This window comes from Erpetoichthys calabaricus, chromosome 2 (assembly GCF_900747795.2).
Source record: "Erpetoichthys calabaricus chromosome 2, fErpCal1.3, whole genome shotgun sequence".
Classification (NCBI taxonomy): Eukaryota; Metazoa; Chordata; class Cladistia; order Polypteriformes; family Polypteridae; genus Erpetoichthys; species Erpetoichthys calabaricus.
This window is the reverse complement of record NC_041395.2, coordinates 103347244-103369049: the sequence shown is the minus strand read 5'-3', so window position 1 is coordinate 103369049 and position 21806 is coordinate 103347244. Positions and strand designations below refer to the sequence as shown.

General features: G+C 35.8%; 1 protein-coding gene across 1 annotated transcript in view; it reads right to left on the bottom strand.

The window, feature by feature from the left end:
* bbox1 (butyrobetaine (gamma), 2-oxoglutarate dioxygenase (gamma-butyrobetaine hydroxylase) 1) overlaps positions 1-21806 on the bottom strand; it is a 105622-nt gene that overhangs the window by 17520 nt on the left and 66296 nt on the right. The window contains exons 4-6 of the mRNA XM_028794218.2: positions 16147-16345; positions 3697-3802; positions 1030-1226 (exon numbers count right to left, since the gene is read on the bottom strand). Of these exons, the coding sequence (XP_028650051.1) occupies positions 1030-1226; positions 3697-3802; positions 16147-16345 (502 nt within the window). The remainder of the gene's footprint in view (positions 1-1029; positions 1227-3696; positions 3803-16146; positions 16346-21806) is intronic.

Below are 21806 nucleotides of genomic sequence, written 5' to 3'. Positions count from 1 at the left end.
AATACTGTTCATTCCACAATGTTTTGCTTTCAGCACCAGAAAGATAAAAGGTTGGTTTCCATATTGCATTTATTGCAAAAAAAAAAGTCAGGTTCTGAAGCTTTCCATTATCTTGATTTGTATGCAAAGTTTGTATGAAACCTTCTCTCTGTGCTACTTAGTAAAGGTGAATCTACACAGTTGTCATTGTGTCAGGAGGGAAAAAATTCATAAAGCACAAAAGAGTGTGTTTAAACCAAAAGGTACTGGCAGAGATTAGTTCAAAATATATTTGAAAAAAGATATATTAATTATAATTACGAACAGTTTAAAAATATATTAAAAACTGCATTTAATGTTTGTATCATTATTTTATAAAAACTACCTTACACAAACAAAAGTCTATACTGCTTGTTAAAGTGTATGGGGTCAGTTTATCGTTTTAAGATTTTACTCTTTTTATTCCCAGTGAAAGGAGCTGATATTCACATTTTCACTTTTAGTATTAAATTAGATACATAAGGAAAATAAAAACTGAACTGTGTCTCTTTGCTGTGGGAGCTTACTCAGTAGCAAGAAGTGTTTCTTCAGTAATTATGTTCATAGGTGGAAGACAGGCTAAGTTTAAAGACAATATAGCTCATTGAGAGCTGCATGTGTACATGAACAATATGTACCCTTTGCAACAAGGTTGCCCTTGTTAAAATAAAACAAAAAAAATATGGTAGTGATTACTGTACTTTTCTTTTAATGTTGGACAAGTACCACAATGTAAAATGTAACAATTTACCAACATGTATGGACATTAGTATTATATATAATATTACTAGTTACCTCAAATTTCACAATGAAAAATGTTCTTGTTTAGCTTGGAAAAATGTGGTAACTGCTTTCTTTGTCTTTATCTTTCTTAAGAGTTCTGGCAGTAATTGATTATGCAAAGAATTAAGCAACACATCATTTAATTTTTATTCTAGATACCACTGCAAAAAAATATGTATTGAATGAGGTTCAACAGCACTATCCAAAGAATATTTTTGAGTAACTTACTCGATAATTTGGTTCTTCGACTGAACAGCGAAGTCACAATAGTCAGATCCAGTGTCAGTGAAGTCCACTTTCACAGAGCTAAGAATGCTGAAGGCTTCTGGGTTAGTTTTCCTCAACAAATTAGCTACATGGAAGCCGTCCACAATCTCACTTTCTCCTCCCTCCACAGCCTGCTTTAAGCAGTGGAGAAATTGGACCTGCAGTGAAGTAACAAAGGCAAAGAAGGAAAAATAAAAACGTCATGAATTATTTACAATATAAAGAATCTTTTATGTTAGAATATATATATATATATATATATATATATATATATATATATATATATATATATATATATATATATATTCTATATATATTCTATATATATATATATATATATATATTCTATATATATATATATATATATATATATATTTCTATATATATATATATATATATATATATATATATTTCTATATATATTTCTATATATATATATATATATATATATATATATACACAGTGCCCTCAGCTATTATTGCCACCCCTTGTAAAAATGAATAAGAAGGGTTAGAAATAAATCACTGCTGAAGAACCGTCATCTTGCACTGAAAAAGTGAGAAACGTGACTTTTAATTGAAACAAGTTAATTCAAAGAAAAACAAAGCCCTCATCAAGAAATAAATATTTTTAACAAAAATATACGTTCCACAATTGTTGGCACCCTTGGAAATGAAAGTGAAACAATGTAACTGAAGCATGTTTCCTATTTAAACTGGACACTGTTAAGTTGACTGGAGTGTATAGGAACTTTCCAGATGAAATCAATGACTTCCTGATTAACTGGGATACAAATGTGAGGAGACAAAGAACCAAATTTCCTTAGCCAACCATCATCATGGCAAAGAAAAGAGAACACTCAATCCAAATGAAGGAGAAGTGTGTTGCCCTTCATAACTCAGGCAATGGTTATAAATAAAAAAATAGCTACTTGCCTGAAAATGCCCATTTATACAGTTAGGGCAATAAGTAAAAAGTGGTCCTCAACTGGAACTGTGACAATCTTGCCTGTAAGAGGATCCAAGTTTATTTTAGCCCCACGTACAATAAGAAGGATGGTAAGAGAGGCAATAATATCTCCAAATGTCACTGTTGGGGAATTGCAAGAAAAAGTAAAATCCTGGGATTATCAAGTCTCCAGAACCACCATCAGACGTCATCTCCATGCCAATAGATTATCTGGAAGCTATGCCAGAAAGAAGCCTTTTCTGTCAGTTATCCACAAACGTAAGCACCTGGAGTTTGTAAAACTTTACTACAACTTTTACTGGAACCGTGTTCTATGGTCTGATGAAACAAAAATTGAACTTTGTGGAAATAAACACACAAAGTGGGTTTGGTGTAAAAAGAATGATGGCTATAATGAAAAGAGCCTTGTCCCAGCTGTGAAACATGGTGGAAGTTCTGTGATGCTGTGGGGCTATTTTTCCTCCAAAGGCCCTAGAAACATTGTTAAGGTACATGGCATCATGGATTCCATGAAATATCAGGAGATTTAAAATCAAAACCTGGCTGTCTCCACCAGGAAACTAAAACTGGGTTGCCACTGGATCTTCCAGCAGCATAATGATCTTAAATACATGTCCAAATCAACCATGCACTGGTTAACTGACCACAAAATCAAAGTTCTGCCATGGCCATATCAGTCCCTTGACCTGAACCCTATTGAAAACCTGTGGAATGAGCTGAAGAGGAGAGTATACAGGATAATGCCTAGGACCCTGGATGATCTGGAGAGATTATGTAAAGAAGAATGGTCTCAGATGCCATGCTCTGTATTCTCCAACCTTATAAAAGGTTACAAGGGAAGACTCCATGCTGTTATACTGGCAAAGAGAGGTTGTACAAAATATTAAATGCAAGGGTGCCAACAATTGTGGCACATGTGTTTTTGTTAAAAATATTTATTTCTTGATGACGGCTTTGTTTTTCTTTGAATGAACATTTTTCAATTAAAAGTCAGATGTTTCTCATTTTTTCAGTGCAAGATAACGGTTCTTCAGCAAACAGTAATTTTTTTCTAACTCTTTTTGCTAATTTTTACAAGGGATGCCAACAATAGTGAAGAGCACTGTATATCCTTTTCAGGAGTCTGAGTAATGCTATATAAAGTTCTCAGGCATAAAAGTTCATTACATAATGGAAAAAGTGAATTTAGGAAATGAATTAATGAATATAATGTTACTGAGCTACAAAGTCAATGATAATTGTCTAATCATCAGAAAAAACTGTTGTGAACTATATGCCAGTTACAAAGATGAAAATGACATTACAAATGCAGGAAACTGGAGAGACAGATTCATTCATGTAGCTGTAGACAGACCTAGTGTCTGCACAAGTCGCAGGACAAAGCATAGACCCATGTTGTAGGATAAATAATAAACCACATAAAATCTTTTTAATCATTTTAATTATTTAGTATTATTCATTTTATCCTTCCAGTGTTCATAACTACTTCAGCTGCAAGGTCTAAATAATGGATGAATCAATTCATTAGTAATGTTTGTATTTTCAATTAAGCCAACCTTAACACTTAAAATACTGCAACAAGAATTTCAATATTGTCTTGCAAATTATTAATTACCATTAATAAAAGAGCAGCAAGTTCAGAGAATCAACTATTCCTACCCCTGGTGGATGGTGAAGAGCTGGGTAATCCGTGTGCAAGTTCAGCTTCTCAGATGTGTAAGCCACATTGTTGGCGTCCGTTTTATCTTGAACCTGCCAAGTGTGACTTTAAAAAAAGAGAGACGTAAATAAAATTAACCCTTTTAACACTAGCCACATATTCTGCATGTTTTTTAAAAATAGAATAGGAAATAGGAAAGCTGTTTCACAAATATCTCTACTGATGCCAAACTACTACATCATTTGAAATTACATACACATCTCTATAATCAGGGGACTACAGTAAAATGAGGTCCAGAAAATACACTTAATGAATGCACTTAAAAAAAAATCTGTACCAGTATTGTTCTTTGCTAAACTTCAACTATACCTATTGATAATGTATTATATACATTGTGACGTGTGAGTCCCTGTCTTGGACCCCAAAACACGAGGCTGAGTCTCAGTACTTTAACAAAACCAACTTTATTCAGCTTGAAACAGGAACAGCATAGTTATTTATTGTAGCGGGACACAGCAATCAGGCAGGATCATGGCCAGGTTAATGGCCAAGTAATACTGATCCCTGCAGTTATAATGTTCCTTGCATCACCCATTGATGGCAGGTGCTCAAAGCATTATCGCAATCTTTTCGGATTTGTTTTCGCGGTGAACTGCCACAGTGGTGGGAGCCCGCAGTTGCCCTGGAAACCGACAGGCTATCTTCCATAGACACAGCGATAGCACTTTGGGATGCTCTTTGGCATGTCGTTCCATTGGGGGGGCCCCAAAAGAGTTTGGAAAACCTTACAACATATACATACTGACAAAAATAATAAGGCTAGTTCTTCTCTTGAGACTACTGTTTCCAAGACAGGCTCTGTCTCTCTAGGACGCTTATCAGGAAAAACTAAATTTAGTACACGGATGGATATAAAGATATTATATAAAAAAAAAAAAAAAAAAAAAAAAAAAAAAAAGAGTTCTTAAGTTAACTGCTATATTCATATTATTAGCCTGTGCAACCTGCAAGTGTTGAAAAATATTCTTAATGCTGCTGATGAAATATTCAGATTCCTAGTAATTGTATTTTTCATTTTTTTAAATGTTTAATTGAATTTATTAAAAGCATACAACATTCCATATAAGCAAGTCAAATTTTACAAACTTAAGTTCAAATCAAATCAACCCCCACCCATAAGAAAGAGAGCTAGGCCAACACAGTAAAACTTTAATAGTAGGAAAAATAAGTAAATAAATACATAAATAAATAAAAACAATTACAATAAATAAGGGAAGAAAATCCACTTCCTCAATTTAAATGCTTATTCTAAAATGTTATCGATTAGATCCTGCCAGGTTTTAAAAAAGCTTTGCACAGATCCTCTAAGTGAGAATTAGATTTTTTCCAATTTCAAATAATATATAACATCAGTTACCCACTGACTTAAAAGAGGTGGGTTAGGATTCTTCCAGTTGAGCAAGATAATACGTCTATGTGCCAGTAGTGTAAAGGCAATTGCAGTTTGTTTGTCCTTCTCCACCTTAAGCCCATTTGGAAGTACAGCAAACACAGCTGTTAGTGGATTAGGAGGTATTGTGACACCAAGGCTGTCTGAAAGGCATTTAAAGATTTTGGTCCAAAATGATGTTAATTTGGTGCATGCCGAAAACATATGGCCCAATGAGGCTGGAACTTGACTGCAACATTCACAGGTGGGATCTTGCCCTGGACACATTTTGGACAATTTTAAACGAGACAGATGTGCTCGATAGATAGATGATTTTAAGTTGAATAATTGTATGCTTTGCGCATATGGAGCTAAAGAGAATTCGGTGCATTGCTACCTTCCACTCCTTTTCTGAAATGTTGAGTGAGAGATCCTTTTCCCACTGTACTCTAGGATCTTTGAAAGGGAGGGACTTTAAAATGTTTTTATATATTACAGAAATGCTGTCTGAGTCCTCAATATTTTTCCCAGAATAGAAGTAGGTGGGAGGTGAGGAAAATTGCGCAGGTTTTGTTTAGCAAAGTTTCTAATTTGGAGGTAGTGAAAGAAATGTGTTGCTGGAAAGTTAAATTTAGAGTGTAATTGTTTGTAGGATGTAAAGATATTGTCTATGTACAGATCTCTAAGTGATTTAATCCCAAATGTTTTCCAGACATTAAAAACTGTGTATGTTTGAGAGGGTAGAAAAAGGTGGTTATCGTGGAGAGGTGTCACAGATAAAACCTTCTCTATCTTGAAGTATTTCCTACATTGGTTCCATATTCTGAGTGAATGAAGCACAACTGGGTTGTTAGTATATTGGCAATAACTTGTATTTACTGGGGTACAAAGCAAGAAATATAAAGAAGTACTGCAGGATTTTATTTCTATTGTGGACCAAGCCTGTATTTGTTAATCTATTTGTGTCAATGTCCAGGTTTTTATAGCTTGTATATTGGCCACCCAGTAATAAAATTGAAAGGTAGAGCCATGCTACCTTCTGCCTTAGGTCTTTGCCTTTGGATACATGGATGTTTTGAATTCCAAATAAATATGGCTGTGATTTAATCTAATTTCTTAAAAAAATGATTTATTTAAGTATACTGGAATGCTTTGAAATAGAAAAAGAAGCTTAGGAAGGATATTCATCTTGACAGTATTAATTCTTCTAGGTAAAGTGAGATGAAGGGTAGACTATCTGTGCAAGTCTTGCTTAAGTTTTTCCATATAGACAGCAAAATTTTGTTGATAAAGAGGTTTATGTTTCTTTGTGATGTTTACCCCATGGTAGTTAAACTGATCTGCGATGATAAGAGGGAAGGTGTCCAATCTCATATTGTTTGCTTGAGAGTTCACTGGAAAGAGCACACTTTTATTCAAATTAATTCTGAGACCAGAAATCTTTTGAAATTCTGTTAGTTCTGCAGGCACAGTATTTTGTGGATCTGATATATATAGTACCATATTATCTGCATATAGTGAAATTTTCTGTTCAAGTCCTTCTCTGATAATCCCCTTTATCTCATAAGCATTTCAAAAGTGAACTGCCAGTGGCTCAATAGCTATTGCAAAAAGCAGTGGTGACAAGGGGCATCCTTGTCTAGTACCACTTTCTAGTCTGAAGTAGTCTGAAATAATGTTGTTAATACAAAATGAAGCTTCTGGACTGGTATACAGTAGTTTGGTCCATGCACAAATTTCTCCAGTGTAGTAAAGAGGTAGTTCAACCATATCAAATGCTTTTTCTGCCTCCGATGATAATAATATTTCCAGGGTGTTAGACTTTGTGGGTGAATATATTACATTAGTGTCAATAATTTTATTATTTATGTGTTCTTTATGTGCTTTATTTGAGGACAGAAGTGCATCTTGAAAGTATGATGAGCAACAAACTTTTTCTGTTCGTCATCTGAACCTTTAAAAAATGCAAACATTACATTGGTATCATATAAACATTTGAGTCCAACTGAATTATCCAACCTCGATTCCTCAAGGGTGATCCAGCTCACAGGATTGTCATTGTTGAGGACCCGAGCAGCTGGACCAGGCCAAGGGGACGCCCATGTAATACAGTGGAACCTCGAGATACGAGCACCTCTGTATACGAGAAATTCAAAATACGAGGAAAGTATGAGCAAAAAATTCAGCTCTAAATACGAGCATTGGTTCGCGTAACGAGCCACGAGCCAGGCTGTGGGTATAGCTCGCGGCTTAGCAAGGGGGCGTGGTAGCAGTTGCGAGCCGCTATCTGCGGTGTCTGCGTTTCTCACTTAAGTGCACAGGTGGGAAACTGCCCACATCCATGATTGTTCCTGTGGCTGATGGGCTGCAGCTGCCATGTCCTCCCCGCATATATAGAGAAGCGCGAGCCGGTTAAGGGGGAGAAAAAGTAAAAGAAAAGAAAGAAAGAAAGAAAGAGAGAGAGAGAGAGAGAGAGAGAAGGCAGGCAGGCAAGTGCAGGCTCGCGCAGGCTCGCGTGTAGCTGAACAGGCGAGCCAAACAGCTGAAGCAGGACGGTGTAGAGAAGGTCAGCTGCATTAAGAGTGTCTCGCCTGTTGCAGAGCCCGCATGGGAGAAGCAGGTGAGACGCTAACAGAGAAGAAGCACCGGGGATTGTCATCTGTTTTTAAAGACTGCTTCTTGTTGACGTTTTAACCTCGTGTTAAAGGATTGTTATTCTTGTGTATTTTAAACCTCCACTTCACAACTGTTTTAAGGATTATTTATTTAAAGATTTATTGAATGCTCTACTGCACTTTGGACACCTGTTTTGATTCTTTTAATAATCAGTTATATTATTTACCAGTGTTATTTATTAAAGGTAGACTACAGTATATATAATTTATCAGTGTTATTTGTTAGGAAAATTGATTTTTATGTTAATATATTTGGGGTGCAGAACGGATTAACTGGATTTCCATTATTTTCAATGGGGAAGTTTGTTCTAGATACGAGAAATTCGCTATACAAGCTCAGTTCTGGAACGAATTAAACTCGTATCTAGAGGTTCCACTGTACCTGGCTGTGTCAGATAGATGGTCATTTTCAAAGGGTGGGACTGGACCATGTGTCCAGTCATGTGGTGGGTGCGGCAACATGCTGTACCAGTGCATGCTCCCAAACTTGTCCTGACCTGACCTGAATTATGCCCTATTTATCTAATAGTTGTAGTTAATACAAGATTATGGAAATTTCTGAGATTATGGAAATTTCTTTCTTCGGATATCTCATGTTGTAAACATCCTATATAGATGAGAGCTAGGCTCCAGTGATTAAATGTGAAATATTTTAACCTTTGGCTGCACAGCTGATAAAGCCCTATTGCTATTCAGGCATCACATTCTGTGGTGCAGTTAGTTAGTATGCTCCCTTTTATACATCTATAAAAGTTACTGAGGATCCAGGTGAAGAGAAGTTTCCCTCAACCTGTAAAAAAAAGCAAAAGCACCACGAGGTCTTCCCTATGTCTGCAACACCTATATTAAAATCTTCTGTGATGTGGACACATAAGAACCTAAAGATACTGACTCTTTCCACAGCAGCATCATTAATATCAGGTTTAAGACCTTCTCTAAGACTCTTGAAATCCACAATCGACTTCTTTGTTTTGCGGACATGGAAATATAGACTGTTATTCTAACTTTCAATAAGATGTTTATGTTTTAATGTATGTACTCTCATCATCCCTGGTAATCAGACCAAAGACTTGTGTCATTAGTAAACTTGATGATAGAGTTTAGGTCATGCTTGGCAACACAATCATGCATAAACAAAGAAAACAGCAATGGGCTGAGCACACAGCTCTGGGCCATACTGGTATTCGGCACAAAACTGTTAGAGGTGCATTCCTCAAGACTGGCAGTATAAGGCATTTGTGCCTAATTTCTTTTTTAATCAATGAGCTTTTATTTGAACAGCAAAGTAAATTAACTTTTACTTTTGTGATGATGACTACCTAAAGAGAATAGAAAGTTCATTATGATTGTTGGTTATGATTTTATCAACTTTAGTGAAGTTTTCCAAAGCATATCGTACCATGCAGTGTATTCACTAACATTCATAAAAAGTAGTTCAGGAAGATTATTGTATATCTGCAATATTTCATACTTAGAAAATTATTATACAGTTTGGCTTTGCCACAACACTTTGAATTAGTATAGAAAAAAAACAAACAATATATCTGAAAATTGGTCATGTGTTCTACAGAGGAAACAGCTTCTACTACACATTTTTTGCACTCTCCAGTCCTGAAAATGTGAGTATGTTATTCTGACTACTGTCCAGTCTTCATGTTACCTTATAGTACTTTGTGAAACGCAATGTAAAAGCTCTTTCTAGGAATTTTTCTTTGCTTGATTTTTAAAAATGTTTTCCACCAGAAGAGGGCATTTAAGCACCATACACCATAAGTAAAACTTAAAACCAACTTTTTAACTTGTTTTAATAGACAACAAAATACATGTTTTTCCACTGAGCTAATCTTTTATAAAAGAATGAAGAATGAACTCAATTAAAAAAAGAATACATTTATATGAATATTTACTTTCTGAACCCAATTTTTCATTAATGTTGATAAATATAACCCAAAAACCTTTTGTGAATGTTGCTGTATTTCCACTGATGTGCAAAAAAAGTAGTTAACTTGCAGTCTTTCCATCAACACCAAGTCAGACTTCGTAAAATCCTGAAGCTCTTTTACCAAAGAACCGCATGATAGTTGGAAGAATGTGTTGATTACAGTGCATTACTGCATCCACCACATAATGAAACACGTCATCTTAAACGGTGACATATACAGCTGGCATCCAGTGGTTATGGCTAGAGCAGGATTTGTTTTTGGGTGTTCATGTATGGAAATGACTGCATGTTTTGCCATCATGCATAGCTAACTAGTAGGAATTCTGATTTGTTGATTTACTTCTGTTGCTATTAACACAGGGCGGCACGGTGGCGCAGTGGGTAGCGCTGCTGCCTCACAGTTAGGAGACCCGGGTTCGCTTCCCGGGTCCTCCCTGCGTGGAGTTTGCATGTTCTCCCTGTGTCTGCATGGGTTTCCTCGAGGCGCTCCGGTTTCCTCCCACAGTCCATGCAGGTTAGGTGCATTGGCGATTCTAAATTGTCCCTAGTGCATGCTTGGTGTGTGAGTGTGTATGTGTGTGTACGCGCCCTGCAGTGGGCTGGCGCCCTGTGTTGGCTGGGCTTGGCTCCAGCATACCCCTGTGACCCTGTAGTTAAGATATAGCGGGTTGGATAATGGATGGATATTAACACAACATTCTCAATCCCACTTAATCCAATTTAGAGTCATTTGCTATGGGGTAGGAGTCTATCCTAGCAGCACAAAACAGGAAAGAATACTGGAATGGCACCATTCTCCTAATCACAAAGGGCAAATTAGGAATTGCCAATCAACTTAACCAACGTTTGTGTCTCTTATGTGTCTCCTTCCTCTACTACTTAGGTAGAGCAGCCTGATCTTGACTTTATACACGCAATTCTCTAAAGACACTCAAGTCCTGCATTGATGTCATGATAGAACTAAAATTTCACACAAATTCGCTGCTGGAGGGATTCTCTTCTTACTGGATACTGCATAATGCAAAGAGTATTCCCACTAGGAAGGATTTCACTTTCACTTGGCAGATTTCACTTTTGCTGCACACTTGTGACCAATCCATTCCATAATAAAACGGAGAACCAAGGGTTATAACAGAGCAAGATGCTTAAAAATTAATAAATGTTCCAATGTCATGCTGTGTGAAAGTGTATTGATAAGGTACAGCATAATTCTCCACAAACAGAGGAAGCAAGGACTTTCTATGCATCTGGAGTTTAGATTAATTTGGGATAAAACACAAAATAATTTCTGTTTAAGAGTACAGCAATATTGAGTTATTTGCTAGTATATCTAAATGTATGTCTTTAAAGTTCACGGTTTAAAAACTGAAAACTACTGATTATGATTTATTTTACAGTATGAATTAACTATAGTATGTGTTATTAAATTTGTTTGACAAAGATTTTTAAATTTAAATATAAAAAATAAAAAATTTATTATCTTGATAATACATATAAAGCAGTGTGAATCTTTACTTAGAATAGATTAGTGATTAGTTATATGTTTGATATTTCTACATTGTTACAATTATTATGAAATTTACATAATTATACTAAAGATGAAGGTTTTTAGACATACTTGTAAAGTGTATAAAATATTCACTAACTTGTTTTTGCTAATAAGAGAATTTTAATTCAACTTTCTCTTTAGAGTGCTCTTGGCATCTTTTACAAATATACTATAGTTAAAATAACTGCTAATAGTATTTCAAAATTGTAATTAATAGTTACAACTAATACAGAGGGATACTGCATTTACAATAAATTATTAATATTGTTGCAGCGGCAAGACCAGGCAAACACACACACTTCTTACAGTTGTCTGCAACTTCATTATTACTTATTGTTTTACCTGACATTTCCAAAGCCTGGAAGTCATACCACAGTTCTTCACAAGAATTCATGACATCACCCATCTTTTGCTCCATTCAGGTCCAGTTCTGATTAGCATTTTTTTCTTGTTAGGTTTCAATTATCTTAAACAAAAGCACTATTACTGGTCAGCATCTTTTTCCAATTAAATACACATTTGGCTCCTCATTTGTCTGGGTGCAATACAAGGTAAAGTAAATTACCAAGGGAAGGACAGGCACTATAAGGCACAGCTAAGCTGCACTGTAATCAACTCATCTGGAAGGAATGTATTGCTTCTGCCAAACGTTTTTTTAATTTATTTTATTATCTCATCCTTTAGGATATTTATTTAGTTAAACTCAAAACAGGGAGAATACCAGTGTCAAGGACTACCTTTTACAGAATGATGACAGCTTCTGCACTGAGGCCTTTTTCCTGGCAGAGCAGTCCAAAGAATTAATTATCTGCTATATTAGGTAGTGTGGTTCTTGTGAAATGGCAGGGACTTTGTGTTCTGTATATGTCGACAGGATGTATGTGCTTTTTTTTTTTTTTTTTTACAGAAATTTATGGCAAAAAAACTAAAATCATTCAAGGCTGCTCATGTATTTCAACAGACTTAGCAAATACAGCTAGAAATTTATTCTCACTTCTAAACTGGAACAAGCCATTAAAGGAGAAAATAAATGGAAAAAAATATCACAAATTTCCATTAATTTACAATAAGTCTGCATTACTGGCATGTACAAGTGAAGTGGGTAAGTAAGGTTCTTTATCCTCCACTGTGATCTGAAAGAACAAATCAAAATCAGAATTAATTTATGCCCTCTGGTAAGTGTAGACTATGCTATTTATCAGAGGACATGTCTTAAATCTTAACTACATTTACAGCTGACATACAGAAGTTATGGCTACAGCAGAAATGTCACATCTTTTGCTTGTTTACTTTAACAGTTTATTGCTTTGGGTAAATCCCTTTTCATTTATAACATTACATCATAAAACCTGCTTAATCCATTTTAGGGTCATGACTGCAGCATTGGAACAAAAACCATTATATTGCCTAACCCACTTACACCTACCAAAACATGGCCACTTTGGATTTGCAAATCAACCTAACTGGTACATATGGAGGATTTATGAAGAAAAACAGAGTTCCTGAAAACCCATGCAGGTATTTGTTTCTTTCCCCCTACAGTTGAAATTGTGCTGTATTGTAAAATATGCCTTATTACATAATGTCAGTTCTCTGCCGGATGACTTTCTTTGGTTTGCACATCCTCTACTTACATCTGATACTCGCTACTAACTTTGCTCCAGTTAGATAGGTGTTCCCTGATTTTCCTTTCAGTTTTTGTTTCTTTAAACTGTATAGTAGTTGATGCTAGAATGTAATGCTTTAATATAATCTGACATGACAAAAATTCCTATGCAAATTAGTTAATATGAGACATTACAGAAATTGAAAAGTATGCTTCTTGTCGTTGCTGCCTCATGGATCTTGCATTTGGTCATTGTCAGTGTACATTTTGCACATATTCTCCTCATTTCAGTCTGAGTTGTCCTTCCACATCCTCAAAAATGGTTAACTGGTGAGTCTAAATTACCACTGTGTAAGTGTGAGTGTGTGATTGCATGAGCGGTCCCCTTAATAGACTGGGGTCCTATCCTTGAATGTTTCTTGACTTGTGCCTGCTGCAGTCAGAATTGGTTTCAGTTCCTAGCAATCCTGAATCAAATTAAGCATGTTTGAGAATGTACATACTGTATTTATGTAAAAAAACATTAGGGCGTTGTACCGTGTTAGCCATTATGGATGTAGTGAGAAGTCAAGCAAAATTTCACCTTTTACTGGCTAACTAAAAAGATTACAATATGCAAGCTTTTGAGGCAACTCAGGCCCTTTCTTCAGGCAAGATGTAATCAATGATGTAATGATTATAGTTAATCTAGTACCCTTCCATCCATTCAGGCATTTTCCCAGTGGACACTTATTGTTTCTTTTAAAAACTGTTAAAGGGACATCTTAAACTGTGCTAATAAAATACAGAATACATTGTTGCCTATACAGTAAAAAAAAAAGATTTATGAACTTATTTAATTCCAGAAAAGTATGTAAATAAAACATGGTTTCTAATTTATAATTTACTTCTTTCATAACAAACTAATGAAGCGTCATATTAGCTTGCCAGCTACCAATGCTGTTATTGAGAATTTCTGTTTTTTAACCATCATTAAGCTAATTGTGCTTATGATTCTTTCTGTTTTTAATGATTATTATTGTTTTGTCAGAAAAGCAAGATGCATAATAAAAACTGACTAAAATGTGACTAATGTTTTAAAAATGTTTTACTCAACAGTAAATAAAGAATTTTGAAATATACGGAAAGCACTGCACAAAACAATGCTGTCTGTAAGGACCATTCCATCAACCATCCTGACTGTGACTCTCTAGCGAATTGATTCTGATGTGCGTAATGCTTTGATTCCTCTGTAAGCAGGATGTGGGTCTCTTGCTCACAGATTCCTCTAACAAATGTCTCCTTACCTTCCCTCACAGCCGTCCTTCTCAGTTCCCGGTATAGACCGGAGTTTCCATCAAGCCGTGTACTATTTCTCCTCTCAATAATATCCTCAATAGGATCTGTAATCACTAATTCACCTACCACCGACTGGAACAGTCTGATTTTATGCCTAAGAAGTCTACCATCGACCACATCCTGGCACTGATGGTTCTCATCGATTGCAAATGTGAATATTGGCAGACTTTCTTTGTAGCCTTTGTCGATTTTTTGTAAAGCGTTTGACTCAGTTGATCTAGCTGCTCTGTGGGATATCCTGAGATTTTGTGGGGTGTGTTCTTGCTCCTACCCTGTTCAATGCTTGCACGGACAAGGGTATTGGGCAGGGTCGTGGAATCCAGTGGCTGTGGGACATCTGTTGGTGAAGAAAGGTTCATTGATCTTGACTTTGCCGACGATGCTGTGATCTTCATGGAGTCAATGGAGGTTCTGATTGGGACTCTTGAGAAACTAAGTGAGGAGTCTGAATGTCTGGGATTACAAGTGTCCTGGATAAAAAAAAGATCCAAGTCCTAAATGACTTCTTGGGCATAGCTATCAGCAATGTGTCTGTTTGCGGAGAGAGTGCTGACTAGGTTGAGAGGTCTACTTACCTCGGCATCAACATTCATGTCACTGGTGACTCGTCCTATGAAGTCAGTAGACAGACTGGGAGAGCATGGAGGTTCATGAGGTCGCTCGAAACTTGCGTGTGGCAGGCCCGATACCTTTGCAAAAGGACAAAGGCCCAAATCTTTAGATTCCTGGTGTTTCCTTTTTGCTATATGGTTGCGAGTCATGGGCACTATCCATTGACCTGAGACAAAGACTGAACTCTTTTGGCACTGTGTCTCTTCAGAGAATCATCTTGTACTCTTGGTTTTGATGTGTGATGTTACAGCACTACAGCCATGTGGCGCAATTCTCCGAGTGTGATCCATCTCACAGGATCCTCACTGCTGAGCACCTGAGCGGCTGCTTAAAAAAATATTTATCTCAGAATGTGATTAGATCCTACTTCTAGTCTGCTTTAGTGAGAGCAGAAAAGGAAAGTCAATGCCATAATTACAGCATAACATCACAAGAGACTGTTTCACTGGTAGATAATGCTGTAGTACTGTCACTACACAAAGCCATATAAGCAAAGGCATAATGAGAACAATAGATAGTGCCACAGTTGGGGATGTCCCAGATGGCTTAGGCAAGCCAAGTAATACTACCACCAGGCAGGAAGGGGCTCTGGTGCTGGCCATATTCCCTCCACAGCATGGAGCCGTTTCCAGAACACAATGCCTAAACCCAACCCCGCCAGGCACTGGAAACCCTGATCCATCCAGTAGCAGGCCCATATACACAGGGAGCCAAGAAATGGAGTTCACCTTTTAATGCATGCAGCAAAGTGAGAGGGAGCTCTCTGTACTGCCAACCTAAGAGATGAGTGAGGAGCATGCAATTACTTGCTTTGTTTTGTGTACTACAGGACCATTTTTGTTTATTGGACTGTCAATTATTAAACAGGGTTGTGGCTAGGATGGCACCTCAAATATTGCAGTGCATCCAAGAATTTTCTAAGCTGATAACAGAAAATGTCATCCATTATACACCAAGAAATATAATAACATTAAACTATTTTCAGGTAGAAACAATTTAAAAACATCTGTGCATTTTGCATTTTAAAAATTTATCAGTTTTAATCAGTACATGAAATGGAAAATGCTTTTTATCCCTGTGTCAAAGAAACATATTGATGCTTGTTGTAATTTTGAAGGTCAAAATTTTAAAACTATGTAGTTGAACAAAAACTTCTTTTTGTCACTATCTATGCCACATACTGCATTATACATACAGTATACTTCAATAAAAAATACATTCCAAAAAAACAAGGAGAAAAAGGGTAATAAATTCTTTTAAAAAATGACAGGAAAAAGAAATTGATAATGTTAGCCTACCCATAAAAAGTAAGGCGGAGGTAACCAATCCTTTTAGACAGTTTTGCAACCTCTCCTTGCTGTATGTCTGCACCTTTCAAAAGTACAATACCAGTACTACGCAGGGTGGTCAGCCAGAAGAATGCAGCTTTGTCATTAGTTAGGACCTCCTTGAAACTGACTGTGGGAATGCGCAAGTCTGAGCCCCAATAATAGCGCTCTGAAAAAGGAGGAAAGAAAAAAAAAGTTGCATCAATGTATAATCTGCTAATAACCAGTCATTTCAATTCTTGAACCAGGATAATAATACATATATAAAATAATTTTAGGAAACTTTATTATGGAATGGTCTCGACATTGCACTGGTGGACATCTTTAAATCTTTGAGCAGTGAAACCACTTTTTTTTCATCCACTTTAATTAGAAAGCATTTTAGTACTGGTCTGCTTGCTATGTGAAAGTATTCTTAGATGTCAAACTATTTAATATTAATTGCAACTTTTTGTACTACTGTATTAATTTCCATTTTTGTACTATTAATTGGAATTTTATTGTACTCTACACTGTCAAATCTACTATATAAAACAGACAAAAAAACAGCATGAAGGTGGAAGTTTAGCTACCACTTAAAAATGTATGGCTGTGGTTTTATATCATATCCACAAGGAATCACAAAGATAAAATAATGGACTACTCAGAATAACTGAAGCCCAAGTTCACAAAAGAACACTGTAGACCCATAATATGTACACAGGTTGACATAAAATGACTAGCTACTTTAATAACGTTCTATCTATCTATCTATCTATCTATCTATCTATCTATCTATCTATCTATCTATCTATCTATCTATCTATCTATCTATCTATCTATCTATCTATCTATCTATCTATCTATCATCATTTTGACATCAGTTTTAAAATGTGCAAATTCATCTCTTCCTCTTCTGAATACAGAAGAAGCCCAAGTTATTATTAAAAAATATAAGAATAATGCTTAAAAACAGTACTGCTGAGGGCTGAAAATATAGGTTACATAGTCACAGTTAATAGAAATGCATACTGAAAACTTAAGAGATTATTAATTCAAAATAGAGATCAAATAAAAGTTAGTCTTTAGACACAGAGAGAAGCAAAACAATGTAATACTTTTTCTGAATGCACAAGATGTTGAACAATGGATCTTTAAAAATCTAATAACCTGAGTCAGAGAAATGGGGGGATTGCCAAAAGATGAAGAAATGTTTTACTTTTAATTCTGTTTATATTCTGTTTATACGTACTATAAGTTTTATGACTGCTTAACTGAACAGTAAATTCCAAAAGTATGACATCACAGGAGTGCTGGGTACATCTACTAGCACTTAAGCTTGTAGGGACATTTCCTTGACATGATTTATTTATTGTCATGCTCACCTTTCTACAAGAACATGAATTACCTGACATTATCCTTCATAAAATAAAGCTAAATGTGTTTCTGCAAATTACAGAAGATAATCCAGGCCCTAATGCTGGTAAGAGACCTCAAAATGTGACATTAATGTATGTGTGTATGTGACGTATTAAGCCCTGAACTGGTTCCTGCTTTTTGCTCATTGTCTTTGTTGGTGTCAGGACTGACTCTGGTTCCATGCACTACTTTATTGGGAAAACTGGGATAAAAAGTTGATGGGTGAACTTGGAATTGCCTGATTTAATCTATACTGTCTTGCTGATCTGACTCTTGGCTTTGTGATACAGCTTTCCTGCATGGTGGCTCTCTTAACGTTGCTGCACACACCACCTGTTAACACGTGCTTAACCGTTTATAGAAGGCTAAAATATAACACTCCCAATATTTAAAACTAAGCTGAGTTTTAAATGTTTGGAAATGTGAAATATCAAGGCAGTTAAAATGGTCATCTTATACAATTTAAACTCCAAGAGTGGTTATACTTTCTTTTAATGACTTTGTGCATTTGTACAATATTTAATGCATGACAAATACCTAATTGCTTTGAGTATTTCAAGGGTTCAGCAGTTGCTTTCATTTCATTCTTGACACTATAGTCACACTTCCCAATGTTTTTTGATGTCTTTGGACTTTATATTAAAGACTATAAGCTGTAAAAAATTTCATTGACTCACTGCTAAACTACTCACTCTTTTATTTTCTAAACTTTCTATGTCCCCTCCTCCCTTCCATTGGGCTGCATGTTTCTGAAATAGCATGATGAAAGAATCAGCATTTTTTAGTATTAATAGAAATATTTTTGATATATTACAACAGTGACATCAAGGACTGGCATCACTGGCATTGTACGGGGGTTTAGCTGGGCAGCTAAGCAAATGGTATAGTTGACCACTTATTGCAAGAGATAAAGCAATCAGCTTGTCATGTCCCAGGTGGAACACAGCAACTATACTTTTCAGGTTATAAATGATTCCTCTTTGATGACCTGATCAATATGCAGTATTCTGTTCTCTTTTTGGTTAATGTCATGGCCTGAAAATAGCCATAAAGGACACAAAAAAAATACTATAATTTGCTATAAGCTTAATGCTTTTACAAATAAATAAAGGAATTTAACAATCACTAAAATTAGGAATAGTGTTTGCAGATTTGTGGGATGTAGTGGTGTACCCTGGAAGCACTGGCTACAATACACACTTATGCACTTACAACTGGCTAATTTAGAGTGGTCAATGAGCTCAACAAGCTTATCTTTGGGATATGGGAAGAATATAGAGTACCAGGAGAAAATTTAAATGGTCATAGTGAGAATACGCACAGTACACACGGGTACATCACTCACTAGGTAGGGAACTGAACCCAAGGGATATTCAATGAATTAACCTAAACAATAAATCTCACCTTTAAGAGAAGAAAGGGGAATGGGGTAAGAAAAAACTTACATACTGTACATATAATACGGCAGTCTGGAACACATTTTTTTTATTGTTGCACAGTGCTAAGAGAGACTGGAAATGAAAGGACAGGAAATGCTAAGACTGATTTTTGTGAAACCATTTTTTATTTTTAATAATTGTATTAATATAATTCAAAAATTATAGAGTACTGTGCAAAAAGGTTAAATACCTTTATCAGGTGATGGTCAACTTGGCTTACTAGCACATTCAAAATGTTGAATTGGGGCTTCATAATTATGCCTTAATTAAAGCTATTTTTATATTATGCAAAGATTTATTAATCATTAGTGTCAATTGTCAAAATTTGCCAAAGCAAATATGCTGTATTCCCTTAAAATATTTCTGGAAATTTGCTGTTTGGATAGTTCATGTTAAGATTTTTTTTCCTAGCTCTCCATGATGCTTTGCAAGGCATGCATGACATTTCAGAGCTGCAGCAGCCATCACAGAACTTTCACTCCCACTGTAAGATCACTGTCGATCAGTACTACAGCCACATCTCCATCCATCATGTGTTAAAAAAATAAAAACTTGCATTATTTTCATTTAGTTGCCACGAGATATATAATACTAATCTGATTTGCATGCATAATTAGCCATGCACCTATCCCAACACAAGCCTTGGAGATGCCCTTCCCTTATCAGGAAATAGAGGAGACCCTGTGAAATAAAAATAATGAAAGATTCATTACTATTTACAAGGAGTTAATGTGTGCCTCAAGATTGGAACTCTGTGAATGCAATAATCTATATTCAAGTTGCTTAATGCTAATTTGTGGCCATTTGTTATATTTTGTTTGTGGTATTTGTTTTCCTCACAATTAAGGTCACATTTTTAGCAATAAAAATCGGTCCAAAATAGTTGGGGGATGCTTCCTTAGCCCTCTGACAGACATACTGTAAAAGACCATTGGACCACTAGAATCCACTCAAAAACTAGCTCAGTTCATCCTTGCCCATTGCTTGTGGAGTTTGGCAAAATTCACGAATAACATTTCTGTTATTTTGACGAACCTGCAGTAAAACAAATTCTGAGGGGTTCGCTTATCACTATTGATCATACACACAGTGGTTTGCTCTTTAATAGGTTTCACTCAAATGTTTGACATTTTCAGACAATCCATGTACTTCATTAGTTTACTCTGTAAAGATTTTCCATAAACAACAGACGTTCATCAGTGGGCATGTCCTATGATAAACTAATATGATGTTCAAGGTTGGTGTTTGTCTCATAGTGATTGCTCTGGTGGCTGTAAACTGAGGGAAGATACAGTATGTGAAGATACAGCACAATTCCTGCTGAATTACAGACTGCCTTAATGTCCATTCTGATATTATTTAGTTTCCTGATACCCTCACTGAAGACAGGGTAAAGTCTTTCAAACCTAGTTTCAAATATAACACAAAAATACAAGAGGTCAATAAACCTAGGTTGAAATGTTATTGAAGTCAAACACTTGGATATTATTCTGACAGCCCTAATCCACTAACAGAATTTTAAGCACAAATAATTTTTTTTCTAATTCGAAGTTTCACTCTTATAACACAATTAATTAATGACTGTGTGATTTCACTCTAGGACTGAACCTACTGTTTTCATAGGTTTATTCTTAGGATTATGGTTTCCTTCCACTACATCTGCCTCTTGATTTAGATTGCATGTCTGATCCAACATTATCTTTCGTTTTTGTATGAAAGTCATTACTAGAGTTAATGAATATACACTGCACACAATACATACATTGCCTGAGTACTGTTACCCGGTTTCACTTTAATAATAATAATAATACATTTTATTTATATATCATCTTTCCCATGCTCAAGGCACTTTCAAATGAAGCACATTCATGTAGACCTGCTGAGCAGAAAGGTAGTGAGCATGAGACATTAACCATGTGTACAAGTAAATAGATAAGAAGACTAATAAGCCTAACATAAAAATCTGGAGTGTTTACTACCCAAACATGTTTAATAGATTTACCTGTTCTTTATTATATGTCTTGCGTTCTCCAAGGTCCATTTAATAACTGAATCCACTTGAATACAAAGAACACAGTATTCTTGGAAACCTTGTTATGGTGGTTTAAATGAAGCAGCAAGACTCACAGCAAAATGCAATTGCACTATTCCAAGAATATTAAAGCAAATGGCACAAGTGCATTACATGAGGTGACTCCTAACTGATCTATAACAAAAACAGTGCACTTATGGCATTTCTCTTCATCTAGAATAATGCCACCTGAACCACAGATATAAAATAATGAATTAAGCACACAACAGAGGAATCGAAAGAAAGACAATACAAAGTACAAAGTAGCAGAACACAAATAAACCCTGCGGGCTCTCTCATGTTTAACCCAAGGTCAAATGACTTGTCCGGCTGCCAACCTTTCAGGTAGCATAAAACATTCCTTTCAATATTTCCTGGGTCTCTGGCTTGATCTCAATCTTTTCCTCTCACCAGTGGGACTTGCTTTGTCCGGTGTTGGGTTCCTAAGAGGAGGAACCAATTGGTTAGATACCACCAAGTCCCTACAACACCAGTTTCTCAAACCAAGCTAATTTAAACATAAGGGCATGTCTTTGTGATATTGCAGAAAATTATAATATAGGACAAAACAGACATGTATGGGAAGGACATATTAACTTCCCAAAACAGTGACAGGGTAGAAAGTCAAACACACAGGTCTCTATGGCTCTGAGGTAGAAGTAGTTACCACTACATTTTTATATGGCCTACTCTAGTAAGTACACAATAGATATTAGTTATTT